Source organism: Armigeres subalbatus, chromosome 2 (assembly GCF_024139115.2).
Source record: "Armigeres subalbatus isolate Guangzhou_Male chromosome 2, GZ_Asu_2, whole genome shotgun sequence".
NCBI lineage: Eukaryota > Metazoa > Arthropoda > Insecta > Diptera > Culicidae > Armigeres > Armigeres subalbatus.
The window spans coordinates 210999284-211013627 of NC_085140.1; the positions used below are offsets into that span (position 1 = coordinate 210999284).

General features: G+C 41.4%; 1 protein-coding gene across 1 annotated transcript; it reads right to left on the reverse strand.

Annotated features, from left to right (window-relative positions):
• Positions 1–3322: 3322 nt before the first annotated feature.
• Positions 3323–10950, reverse strand: LOC134215845 (alpha-tocopherol transfer protein-like). Its single transcript, XM_062694949.1, has 5 exons — positions 10655–10950; positions 10434–10590; positions 3949–4056; positions 3534–3892; positions 3323–3470 (listed from the first exon to the last, which is right to left on the reverse strand). Exons 1-5 carry the CDS (start codon positions 10776–10778, stop codon positions 3346–3348), a joined length of 873 nt encoding a protein of 290 aa, XP_062550933.1. The 5' UTR covers positions 10779–10950; the 3' UTR covers positions 3323–3345.
• Between the last annotated feature and the right edge of the window lie 3394 nt (positions 10951–14344).

A 14344-nucleotide genomic window follows, 5' to 3' on the forward strand; every position in this document is an offset into this window, starting at 1 on the left:
TCGACTATACGACCAGCATTCAGCGGACGGAAGAAGGGGCGAGGCCTAGTCCTCGTATGTGGAAGACATCATACTTCGACGACGAGGTGTTTAAGGAAGCGCTCCGCCGCGAGCACAATACTCTCGGTCTGAGTGGCGAGCAGCTAGTAACAGTACTCTCGCGTGCATGCGATGCCACCATGCCTAGGAAAGTCCACCCTAGGAATGGGAGACCACCGGCTTACTGGTGGACTCAAGCAATTGCGAACCTGCGCCGCGCCTGCCTACGGGCAAGGAGGCGGATGCAGCGAGCACGCACAGAAGAGGAGCGTGTTGAACGACGGGTGGCGTTCGTGGCTGCTAGAGCCGCTCTGAAGACTGAGATTAGATCAAGCAAAAAAGCCTGCTTCGAGGGCCTGTGTCAAAGTGCCAACGCGAATCCATGGGGTGACGCCAATAGGGTCGTAATGGCCAAGACACGTGGGGCGATGGCCCCTACAGAGCGGTCTCCAGAGATGCTGGAGAGGATCATCGCGGGGCTCTTCCCACGTCACGACCCAAGTCCCTGGCCTCCCTTCGTGGAGCTGCCAGGAGCCAGGGTGGCCGACGAGGGAAGAGTAACTGTGGCGGAACTTGCGGGGATTGCACAGTCCCTCAGTGTAGGTAAGGCGCCAGGACCGGATGGTATTCCGAACCTGGCCATTAAAGCGGCCATTGCCGAGGCTCCCGAGATGTTCAGATCTGTCATGCAGTTATGCCTGGATGAGGGAGTCTTCCCTGAAGCATAGAAAAGGCAGAGCTATTGCCACAGGCGGAAAAAACAACGGGGGATCCGTCGGCATATAGACCATTATGCCTGCTTGATACGGCGGGGAAGGTGCTCGAGAAGATCATCCTCAACAGGTTGTTGATACGCACGGAGGGTGCGGACGGTCTATCGAGTAACCAGTTTGGCTTCCGAAAGGGTTAGTCGATCGTAGACGCTATCTTATCGGTTACCAAATCCGCGGAGATAGCTATCCAGCGTAAGAGAAGTTCGCTATTGTGCAGTAGTGACTCTCGACGTGAGGAATGCTTTCAATAGTGCCAGTAGTTGCAGATGCGCTCCTGCGTCTTGGAATTCCTGAGTACCTGTACAAGATTCTCGGAAGCTACTTCCAGAATCGAGTACTGGTATACGACACGGAGGCGGGTCGGAAGTGCGTTGACATAACCTCAGGGGTTCCGCAAGGTTCCATACTGGGTCCGGTGTTATGGAACGTCATGTACGACGGTGTCTTGAGGTTGAAGTTCCCGGTGGGCGTGGTAATCGTCGGCTTCGCTGACGATATTACGCTGGAGGTCTACAGCGAATCGATCGAAGAGGTGGAGTTGACTGCAGCCCACTCGATCGCAATTGTGGAGGAGTGGATGAGTTCCAGGAAGTTAGAACTGGCTCACCACAAGACTGAGGTGGTTGTTGTTAACAACCGAAAGTCGGAGCAGCAAGCGGTGATAAGGGCAGGCAACTGCACGATCACCTCTGAACGCTCAATCAAACTCTTGGGGGTAATAATCGACGATAAGCTCACCTTTGGTAGCCACGTCAATTACGCCTGCAAGCGTGCCTCCACAGCTATAGTGGCATTGTCCCGGATGATGTCCAATAGCTCTGCGGTTTATGGCAGCAAGCGCAAGCTTCTGGCTAGCGTTGCTCTGTCCATACTGAGGTATGGGGGGCCAGCTTGGGGCACGGCCCTGCGTATTAACTGCTACAGAACGAAGTTAGAAAGTACGTATAGGCTCATGTGCCTAAGAGTTGCGAGCGCGTACCGTACCGTGTCGCACGATGCACTCTGCGTCATCACCGGTATGGTGCCTATTGACATCGTTATCGGTGAAGACATAGAGTGCTTTGAAATGCGCGGCACGAGAGGCATCCGCAGGACTGTCAGGTTGGCCTCAATGGTCAAATGGCAGCGTGCGTGGGACAGTTCCACTAAGGGTAGATGGACACATAGGTTGATACCGGAGATAGGTACGTGGGTCAAGAGGCGCCATGGGGAAATCACTTTCCACCTGACCCAGGTCCTTACAGGCCATGGTTGCTTCAGATAGTACCTACACAGGTTCGGACACTCGGCCTCGCCCGAGTGTCCGGTGTGCGTTGGTTTAGAGGAAACGGCGGAACACGTGTTGTTCGTGTGCCTGCGTTTTCGCACAATGCGTGACCAAATGCTTGCCACATGAGGTCTGGACACTACCCCGGACAACCTTGTTCGGAGGATGTGTAAAATGAAGTTGGCTGAAACGCCGTTTTATCGGCTATCGTCCAAATAGTCTCGGAGCTACACAGAAGGTGGCGCGTGGACTCAAGGATGGCTACTTCAGGCGCAAATAAGAGGTGGTCCAAGGGTTCGGAGCCGGCTTCATGGGTCATACCGGTGCCCTGTGGTCGAACTCGATCCTTTTATCGAACAAGTGGCCGCGTGAAAAACAACATGGTATCGTCGCTTTCGCGGCGTCGGTCAACCGGGCGGGTTCCGAGCCCGAGGACGGAAAGGGGTCCTCGTCAAGGCTGGGGCAGACGTAGGCACCGTGTCGGCAAGTCCCTCTGTGTGCTGGCGAATAGGCCCTATCGCAGAAAGGTCAATTTGGGGTGCACGCGGCATCATCATTCTTGATACCAGTCGTGCAGAGGGAAGCAGGCGCGAAGTCGACCCTGCCCACCTTCCGAGGACATAGGGCGTGGTAAGGCCACCTGGAAAGTCGGCAATGCGCTGGCACGATACCATGGTGCTCTTCTAAAAACAGCGAGTCACGATGTTCAATGCTACAAGGTCACGCAGCTAACCTCGAGGGTGCGTTGTGCACTGGCCCCCCTTTGAAGCATTACTTTCTGGTTGTACCGAAGGGACTATGGGCTTGGTGGCAATGGAAACGGTTTAGCTGGTCGGGGATGCAGTCCTGCCTCCCTCATTGGAGGTGGCCCCTAACCCAGCACTTCCTGGTCAACCCAGGATGTCTGTTGAGCAGAAACGCGGACAGACAGACATTTTTTCAGCTTGTCGAGCCGAATCGATTGGTATATAACACTATGGGTCTCCGGAACTCTTATCAAAAGTTCGTTTTCGGAGTGAAATGATAGACTTTCGGTACAACTTTGTTGTACGAGAAAGGCAAAAAAGAATCAATACGTATACAAAATTTCAAACCAATAAAAATATACAGCATTTAAAAAAATCGTCGTTTCCGGAAGAACCTCTAGGTAATTTGTCTCCTAATTAACTAGAACTCAAAAAGCTGTGATATAATGATTCCGTTGAAATAAAAAAAACATATAATTTTTTTGATTTGAGATAAATGGATTTTTATTAGAACAATATTTTAAAATAAACCAAACATATTAGTTAACGAACGAGTTTTAATACGTTTGCTTTCGTCTACTTTTTGGGCTCGCTCCTTTTCTAATATAAAGTCCCTCAGCTCCAAAGTTTTATCAAAAAGTTGTTCTGAAAAAAAGAGACCCATTGAAGCTGTTTGATATTAAGGCTGGAAGATATAGTGGTACGAACTTGTCAGAACCGATCGAGAAGGTGAACTTCCCCCATACTCGCTTGGCAGAATACTCTGGGGGATGTGGGGATATACGGTATCTTCTTTTTGATGAAGGTGAAATATTTCCAGAATTTCTTTCTTCAAGAACGGCTTGACCATAGCCACAATCTTATCGATGAACGGAACGACATTAATCAAATGCACTCCTTTAAGTCGGATAGGCAACGCTTCTTGTATATAGTACAAAAAGTTTTTCAGGGTGAAAATGCCCAGCTTTGGAAAATGCCCCAAATGAAGTCCACTCATATCGATGACCAGCAGAAATCCTTCAGTGCAACCTTCCTCCCAAAGTGCAACATCCACACACATGAATGCCCTACAAAAATATCGTAAAATAAACGTCTAAGAATTTTTAAGATTTGTGGCACTTACAGCTTTAAAAGTGTTGCCAAATTGAACTTTGACGCATCTGAATCGACAATTTTGGCGAGTAGAACGTGGTACCCCAATGGTGTCAGCTCCGGAAGAATAACTAATGATCTGTAAAGAAAATGTGACAATTTGTCAAAATTTTAATAAGCATAATGCAACGTACACACCAGTCAAGCAGTTTGACGAACATTGACTCCGCCCCCAAGAAAACGCTTCGGTTGCTGCTATGTTTGAACGTGTGTGAAGTTGTTCGAACAACCATTTGACAGTTGGCGGCTCGGTTGGAAAAAATTAAAACGGTTTGATTTTGGTTTGAGTTGTCGGGGGTGGAGTCAAGGTTCGCCGAACATGTCTGAGCATTTGTAGTGAAGTTGCACAAACCCCCATATATTTTTCGATGGTTGGTGCTCGAGTTGGTGCTTCGGTCGTTCGTGTGTGATATTGTTGGTCGAATAAATTGATTGTTTGTGTCGCTGTTGGTAAAACTTGGTGGATGTTTGAATAAACGAGAGGTGGAGTCAATGTTAGTCAAACTGCTTGACCGTGTGTACGTTCCATAACGATTAACGAAGTGTGGCAAGATATGGATCAACAGGTCTGTGCCAAAATTAGAAGAAGAAAAAAAAACGAAGTGTGGTAAGGTGCGCGCCTACAAAGCAAGACCATACTAAAGGTGGCGATTCCCGGTTCGGTCTAGGAAAGTTTTCTCGACTTTGAAAGTGGCTCCACCACTCGAACACAATGACTTTCTCCGACCGTGGAACAAGAGGAAAGTAAACCCGATGCGAAAATGGAAATAGGGTAGAGAACCATTTGGGCAGTACCCCCTAGTCCCATCCACAACGGTTATTACTCGATCGCATTACAACCGAGTCACTTGTTTTTTACTACATGGTTAGTTTCTGTCGACATCTATAAACTACCGAGAAAATCTATTACTTTTATTCCATTTCAATGGATTTCAAACTAAATAGTCGGTTCTTAATTTATCATTGATGTGGAAAGTGAATGTTTGAGCAATTAAATAATTGTGTGACATTGAAAACGATTTGCAATTTTTAATTAGAGCCAAAATCTGCAATTTTCACTTGCCCTTAAGTTTTAACATACATGGGGCAAGTGGGACATATTTGAACAACATTTCCGAAAAGCTATTTTAACTGTTTTAGATGGTTGTCTAGTGAGAAATAACTTCGTCATTCATATATCAATCAGTTGCAGTTTGATTTAGATGTTAAAAAGTTGTACAGTTAATTACCAAATGTGTATTTTGCCTTCTGTAAATTATCTCCCGCATGAAGAAGAGCAATGGCTATAACTATGATGCAATATTCTCCCGTTTACAATGCAAATAAACTATTTATTCTATAATAGGTCGAAAGAATTTGTCTTGTTTTTTGTTATTTTCAAACTTCGCATCAGATTCTCAGATAAATAAAGTGCATAACACATAAATTGGAAATTTTGTTCTGTTGCAAATTAAAAACACTGCGCATCGCCTGAATAGTTTTTTCTGCAGTACTGATTTATATAATAATTTGTGTTCTGAACAGAGAAATATTTATTTATACGAAAAGTGAATAAAGATTTGCTTATCCTTGCCACGTAAAACATTTGGTACAAAAGTAAGCTAATGGAAAACAAGACAACAGCCAAATAGACAGTAAATCGGCTGTTGTCTTGTTTTCATATCTGCTAACATTATAATCCCTTTCTTCTTGCAAAACTAAAGTCTAACATGCAACCAATCTCTATCCATGATCTAAAAATACTTATGCTCAGAAATAATATGAACAGTATATCTACATTCCTCAAAATAGTTCCGTTTGACAGTAGAAAACAGAATAGGTCCCACTTGCCCCGTTTGAAGGGGTAAGTGGGTTCTGAAGGTAAATTTATTCCCAGCACTACCAATATTTTTGTAATTGAATAAATGACTTCAAACACCTCTACACTTCAACAATGGAAGCATTTAATGATGTATCCGTGGTTAATGTTCTTAAATACCCTGTTTTCTAAGTATGCGTTAACAATTTTGCTGAACTAGGGTTTTTTTAGGTCCCACTTGCCCCGGGGTACCTTACATTTTATATGACTTCGAAGAATATTTTAGAGCCATTTAAACCATTCACAGTGAAATGTTTGACCACGCTTAATAGGATTTGAATAATTTATCTCAAAAGGGGCAAAATGAGCACACCGTTCCTTAAAGGAGTATATTGACGAATTTTGGGAAAATTGCTACAGAATTAAAAAAGAAAACATTACAGGATTAAGAAAAAAATCGGCTAGATTTTGGGAAATTCTGAATAAATTTTTGGAGTTTTTTTTACAGAATTTTTGAAAATCATGACAAGATTTTAGAAAAGTCCTGACAGTACTTGGGCATAACCCAAAAGAATTTTGAAAAAAAATCGAGGGTATGAAAAAAAATCTGTAGAGATCTTTACAAAATTCGTGTCGATTTATTCCCAAATCCTGTCAAAAATCCAATCGATATTTTATTTAAAGTTCTGAAGAGAACGAAAACCCGATTGTTTTATTTCCCAAAATCTGGTCGGAGTTTTACCAAAGTACCTCAAAATCCTGTTTGGATTTTTCCCAAATCTCGGTTAAGATTTTTCCAACATCATGTCGGGATTTTCAGGCGAGCTTTTTCCGAAAATATTTGACAGGATTTTTTTAAAATCCCGTCGTGATTTTTACAATCCTTTGTCCGGATTTTTCCTTGTCATGATTTTTTCCAAAATACTTTGTTGATTTTTTTTTCAAATCCTATTTAGATATTTTCTGTCCTGTGTGTTGCAATTTTTCCCAAATCCTGTCGGGATTTTTCCAAAATCCTGAAAATATATTTCCAAAAATCCTATTGGGATTTTTCCAAAATCCAGTCGAGATTTTTCCAAAATCCTGTTAAGATTTTTCCAAAATCCAGTAAGGATTTTTCTAAAATCTAGCCAATTTTTTTTTTGAATCCTATCGAGATTTTTCCAAAATCTGGCCAGGATTTTTTCAAACTCCTGCAGGATTTTTTCAAACTCCTTTCGGCATTTTTCAAAAATCCTGTCTGGGTTTCTCCAAAATCCTGTCGGGATTTTGATAAATCCATGTTGGGATTTTTCCAAACTCCTGTCAGGATTTTCCCAAAATCCATGTTGGTATGTTTTCCAAAATATTTTCAGGATTTACCAAAATCATGTCGGGATTTTTCCGAAATCCTGTCGGGATTTTTAGAAATTCTTTCCGGGTTCTTCCATATTCCTTACCGATCTTTTGATGAATCTTGTCGTATTTTTTCAACATCGTGTCGTGATTTTATCAATATCCTGTCGGGATTTTTCCAAAATCCTGTGAGTTTTTTTAAAAATCCTGTGAAGTTTTTTCCAAAATCCTGTGAGGATTTTTCCAAAATCCAGTGAAGATTTTTCCAAAATCCTGTGAGGATTTTTTAAAAATCCTGTCGAGATTTTTCCAAAATCCTGTCGGGGTTTTTCCAAAATCCTGTCGAGATTTTTCCAAAATCCTGTCGGGATTTTTCTAAAATCCTGTCAGGATTTTTCCAAAATCCTGTCGGGATTTTTCCAAAATCCTGTCGGGATTTTTCCAACATCTTGTCGGGATTTTTCCAACATCCTGTAGGGATTTTCTCAAAATCCTGTCGGGATTTGCCAAAATCCTGTCGGGATTTTTCCAAAATCCTGTGAGGATTTTTCCAAAATCCTGTCGGGAGTTTTCCAAAATCCTGTCGGGATTTTTCGAAATTCTGTCCGGGTTCTTCCATATTCCTTACCGATCTTTTGATGAAACTTGTCGAAAAAAATTTCAAAATCCTGTTGTGATTTTATCAATATCCTATTGGGGTTTTTCAAATATGATGGCGCAACAATAGATCAACGGTTTCGAAGGGCAGTGGAGATAGTAAATGAAGCGGGTGAATATTTTAAGCGGAAGTTAAGTTGGCTTTATTGAAGGATTGACATCTGGCGAGTTTGTTCCAATAAGACGATAACGACCCCCTTTTATGATGACTGTGTTTATTATGTCGTAAGTGTGTGAAACCATGCTAAACTTTTTTAAGGTCAATTACACTGGTGATAGCCAGTGGACATACATTTTGCTTAAATAATCTATGGCTTCCAGGACAGTCTTCCATGCGACTGGATTGGAAGACTGAATCAAAATAATGTACTGATAGGGTAAATGATATATTTTGGACATGTACATATTTTGGACAAGCCTGAGCTTCGTCGATCAATTTTAGATAATGTGTAGGAAATTTTTTATCGAAAGTATGATCAGTGCATACGTTTACCTCAACTCTAGTGGCTCCTGATGAGAATTCACAAATCAACTATTATTTATCTTTAAAATTATCTAAAATGTAAAGCTATCTACCAAAGTGCCTGCTGGACGCCAGTATGCAGGAGAACATGCATTATAAGACTCTTCGTAACATGCACCTGAAACACGTTTAAATTGGTTCAAACGGCAATCTTGAGGTCCTGCGGCCAAAGTTTGATTGTAATTGAGATACTAACATATTCCAATCGCTTAACATGAACTTGAGACGGATGAAAAAGGAGTGACCAAAATGAAGTTATGTTTTTATTCATCAGACATTTATTGGTCACCCCATGTACAGTACATGGATGCACCATTAATTGCCAACTTTCAGGCTGTTCTCAATGATATCGATAAGATTGCGAAACAATGTTAATTTCTAGTTTAATCTATGTCAGTTAAGCAAATAAATGCATTTAAATGAATGTGGATACGTGCAGGTAAGTCATACCATTGAGATCTGTAGGTGGCCATTTTTAAATTAGGAGAAAATGACTCTGTCCAAAATATAATCATTTTCCATGTCGAAATTATATATTTGATGTCCAAAAAGATAAAAATTTCAGTTCGCAGTATATCACAGTTTACACCTAGTAAACGTAATTTACTCAAAAATTGGGCAATGGAGACACAAGACTAATCATAGGTTATGAATTTGGATGAACCTAGTGGTTCTCAATTGTTTTATACTATTCAATCTCGATATATTTTCTAATGAATGTCCTGCGCTTGTCCAAGATACATCATTTACCCTATCGTGGACAGGCGTACAGAATATTCATAAATCATGTACGCTTTACGTTTATGCCATGATTGCTCATTCGGAGTATTTATTTAACATTTATCTTAAATGCAAACATTGTAAAGTGAATGCATTACTAGAAATTTCGTTCGAAGTCAACTTTCTAGTCTGAAAGTGCCATGCACTGGAGGAAAGGATGTATTTTGAGTAACTTACATACATAAACTTCATATACATAGCCTCTTTTGTTATTAAATAGAATAAAACTTTCAAGACATAGATTAAGTTTTCAACATGCTTCTTTTTTCCTCATTTTAAATTTGTTTTAAATAGTTTGTCACTGTAGGTAACGACGCACGGTAGCAATAATGTCCTGGTCTAGATAATTGAATAGCATGTTTATCCTATCTTATTAAGGTTGCATGGATCGCATCACTTACCAAGAGGAATCCTGATCCGTGCAACTACTTACCCACCTCACTAACAAACATCCCTCCTGTGTCAACTGTGGAGATGCTGAGGTGATCTCGGTCTATAGTAACAACAGATGTCACACCAACTATTCCCAGATGACCATAAGGACGTGGCCGGCGCCGTTATTGATCCTTTAATAACTGAACTCTCGATCTGTGCACATTGAGGTTGGAAAGCTTATCCCAAGCCCCAACTATTGGTTCCCTGTGCAATTTCGATTGTTCTGGTCAATCACGGAGTAGCAACTACGAATTGTGCGGTCATCAAGCTCAAGCTCAATGGGGCAAAATGAGCACCCAGTTTTGAAGCAATTAAATAATACAAAAAAATACTAAAACTCTCTTGGACAACCTACAATTATGATGTACTGTTAGTATCTGTTGAGTAACATAAATTATCAAATTTACTGAAATTACCCTTATTCATACTATCGTAATTAAAGCCTGTGAAGCAAATGGACTATTTTATTAGTTGTTTGTGATTTTTAGGCATTTAAGAATGAGAACATGAGAACACATTAATAAAAAAGAAAACATCGACGAAGGGAAATTGATGAATGCAGTGACGCTAGTTGTGACCAATTCCCAAAAACAATATCCATTTTGTGATCGGTTACAAAAAATTAGAACCAAATCTCGATGCAAGACCACATGATCTTGAACTATTCAGATATCCCAAAATGGTAGTGATGAACTCCATAAATTTGAAAAATCACTCAAACTTAAAAAAGTCAAAAGTGGGATAATGCACGTAAGTAATACCTTTTAAAAAATGTTTGGAGTACTTGTGTATGTACGTTTTTCAGTAGTATTTTTGGTGTTGTTAGGTGTCCGGCCCTATATGTTTGAGTTGTTGAACCGTACAATAGAAATTATAAACCTCTATTAAACTATTCAAATTATAATTTGTGTAACGAAAAAACACTTACAACACATCCATCGATCGCTGAACTGGTCCGGCATAAATATCTCTGTCATGAAAGAAATCTTTATAACTTGATCGGAACGTAAAGAACACTTCAATAGTCCGTTTGGCAGCTTCTGTATCATATTCGTTCGATTGTAAGAACTGAATTAGTTCGAGCTCTGTAAATTGATATAAATAAAACGTAAAACATTTCCATGTTATGTAAGTTTATCATATGTTTACCCGATACTGACGGCAAATGCAATTGGGTTTTCACCCACAGATCCAATTCCTTGACATCTTGCTTGCGAATAGCCGGAAACTGTTGGTACAGCTTCTCAACACTGGCGTACTGTACCACCTTCATAGTTTTATAAATTGTGTGAACGGTGCGCGAACGTCTCCACCGGAGGTACCGAAGTTGAACCGACTAATGAATAGGATCTCGAATCTCGGCTAGACGTTGCCTGGGCAGACGTCTTCAAAGAGGTGGCAGATATGGTCGTTAACGAGATGTGCGTATTCATTTTAATTGAAGTTTTACAACGTATTATTACACATAGTTTTTGTTACTATTAAAGGGATGACACATTCAAGCTGGTGATCATTCTACGGCGTTCATTGCCATAAAGTAAGTAAAACGTTTTTCTGCCTGGTAATGTAGTTGAACTTTGCATGTTCTATGCGTCACTTAGATAGGGCACATCAGGTGGTACAGCAGCCAAGTTGGTTTAGCAGCTAATTTGGTGCAACTCATGATTCAAATATCAATGTCTAAAAGTGTTCTTTGATGAATTCTTATTATGAACCTTTCTGATTATAAGTACGTTTTTTTTTGTTTCGAGACATTTTCAAGTTTTCTACTATATTTTGATATACATACCTAGTTTATTATTTTGTTTATTCTCAGTCGAGTTTGAAAATTAGTTATGTTCTATGAATTTTCTCTTTACACTGTTTAGAGGTTAGTTTTTTTAATTCATAGTTAATAATCTATTGCATCTGGTCATTATTTTTAAACTGTCTAAGACGAGTTTAGTACTTTCCATTTAATTCCACTACGTTTTGTTACCTTTACAGATAGGGGCAATATGAACATACGGGGAAATGTGAGCCACGCTTAATTTGAGCTTACTGACAAGATTTATAATGTAAAAGTTATATGATCTTAAAGAGAATGCTCCACATATGTCTCAACGTGAAAATCGCATTAAAATTAAACAAGAAAATTCGCTTGAAAATGTAAATTTTCACTGCATAAGCAGAAATATTATAAGATTCGTTTATAAATAAGGTTATGCATCACAATGAAAAGATCTATTCAAGACAAAATTTTCAAAACGACTTATCTGCTTTTGTAAACAAAGATTCAAACGACGATTTGACGAATCTGATAGCTCTTCCACGCAAACCAACACCATCAACAGGTAGCGGAATCCTTCCCCTACCTATTGATGGTGTTGGTTTGCGTGGGTGAGGTATCAGATTCGTCAAATCGTTGTTTGAATCTTTGTTTACAAAAGCAGATAAGTCGTTTTGAAAATTTTGCCTTGTATTATAATTGAATATTGTACACACATGTTCGTACTGATACAAATATGAATTTATCATAAAACTTTTTTCCAAAACCGCTCTCTATGGGGCAATATGGGCATACCTGCACAGAGCAAGAGTTCAAATTAGATTCGTTACGGATAAATAACAACACCGCATTACTGCGATAGTACAGAAAAAATACCATTAACCAATTGAAATGTGTCTGTGCAAACGGTGAAGAGTGGCAAATCGGTTCGGTCCGCTAAACTGTAGGAATGTAATAGTCCACCAAATTAAGACACTTTTATCTCACAAAAAACGCTTTGGATGGGTGGTCCATACTGCCCCAAATGGTGGCTCATATTGCCCCGTATAGACGGGAAAACACATTTAAATCAAGCGCATTTTTCATCATTCATCGACGTAATATGAAAGGTAACACTCCCTAGTATAAGTCTACTAGATTTGAATGATGATTTTTTGAGATTTTCAGCGATTTTCAGAACGCTTTCCTTAGGTGGCCCATATTGCACCGATCACTCCTACCTATTTCGACCTCAACTGTGAGGCCGTCTTCAGTGTCTCGTACTTGATTCGACTTTTACCCAGTGATGGTTGATTCCCGACAGAATCGGCAAAAAGCATTTATTCTCTCGCCACTTGACACACACTCGTCTTTAGTTGTCGTTAAATATTCGGATCAACACATGTGATCTCATTTTGATGAATTTGAGTGAGCCCTTCTTCCTTAACTCTATTGAATAGAGGCTTCAGCCGGTTCCCGATTCTCTCACTGCTGATCGGAGCAGCACAGAAACTCGTCCAAGTTGAATCGCAGCTCGATAATTTTTGGCGAGCGAGTCCTATTTCACTCGTTTGATTGCAATCAGGCATGTTATCTCTCCATATGAATCGGATATTTTGAATGCAAAATATTAGGTATTTCGTTTGCACTACCTACGCACCGCATGCTTACTTACTTACTTATGGATCCTTTACACCTCCGGTGGTGCAAAGGGCTGACTTGAAAGATCTCCATCCTGAGCGTTGCCCGGCTATCGCTTTAACCTGTTAGAGTGTGGCCGACCCAGCCCCACTTCCGATCCTGAATTTCTGTTGCTATCGGCCTCTGGTGACAACGACGACAACGCTCATTGTTTGAGATTCAGTTGTGAGGCCACCAGGCCCGAATTATATACCGCAGGCATCTGTTAATGAACACCTGCAGCCGTTGAGTGTTCTGCACTGATACACACCACGTTTCGCTAGCGTATAACAGCACAGATTTCACGTTAGAGTTGAAAATTCGTATTTTGGTGCGTTCACTTATCTGCCTGTTTTTCCAGATATTTCTTAAACTCGCAAAGGCAGCCCTTGCTTTCTTGATCCGTGCGCCTATGTTGATCTTGGCACCGCCGTCTGACGCCATTTGGCTATTGGAAGCTTTCAACATTCTCCACTGGTTGCCCGGCTACTGTGAAACTGGAAGGAGTCACCGTGTTTACATCCAACGATTTGGTTTTGTTGACGTTGATGACTAAACCTGCCGAGGAGTAGCGCTCGGCAAGGTCATTGAGCTTACTCTGCATATCAGAGCGCCGTTTCGCGAGGAGTGCAACGTCATCAGCCAATTCGAAGTCGTTCTTGGTCAATCGCATCTACCAGAATCTCATCGATTACGATGAGGAACAGTAACGGTGATAGAATACATCCTTGCCTCACACCAGCTACGACCCGGATAGGGTCGGACAGGACCCCATTGTGCAGCACTCTACACAAAAAGGCCTCGCACTGTGCTTCGATGAGGCCGATGATTTTCTCAGGAACCCCCTTGCGTCTCAGGGCGCCCCACATATTCTCGTGATTGAGACGGTCGAAAGCTTTTTCGTAGTCAATGAATACCAAGTAAGGGACTCTTGGAATCCGTTGACCTGCTCCAGAATGATGCGGAGCGTGACAATATGGTCCACACAGGATCTCCTGAATCCGGGATAGGATAATTTTGCACAGAACTTTGAGAACGGCACACAGCAACATAATGCCTCGCCAGTTATCGCATACAGTCAGGTCACCCTTTTTGGGCACCTTCACTAAGATACCTTGCATACAGTCGACCGGGAAAGTTGCGGTGTCCCAGATATTACGAAATAAACGATGCAGTAGTTGAGCGGATGTCATGGGGTCAGCTTTGAGCATCTCAGCTGCTATGCGGTCTACCCCTGGGGCTTTATTCGATTTCATGCTTTGGATGACTGTTTGAATCTCTAGCAGTGATGGAGCTTCGGTATTGACGCGTGTTATACGTCGGATCTTAGGCAGATCATGCCGAGGTGGTGATGGCCTGGCTGGCACATGAAAAAGTTGCTCGAAGTGCTCGAACCAGCGTTTCAGCTGGTC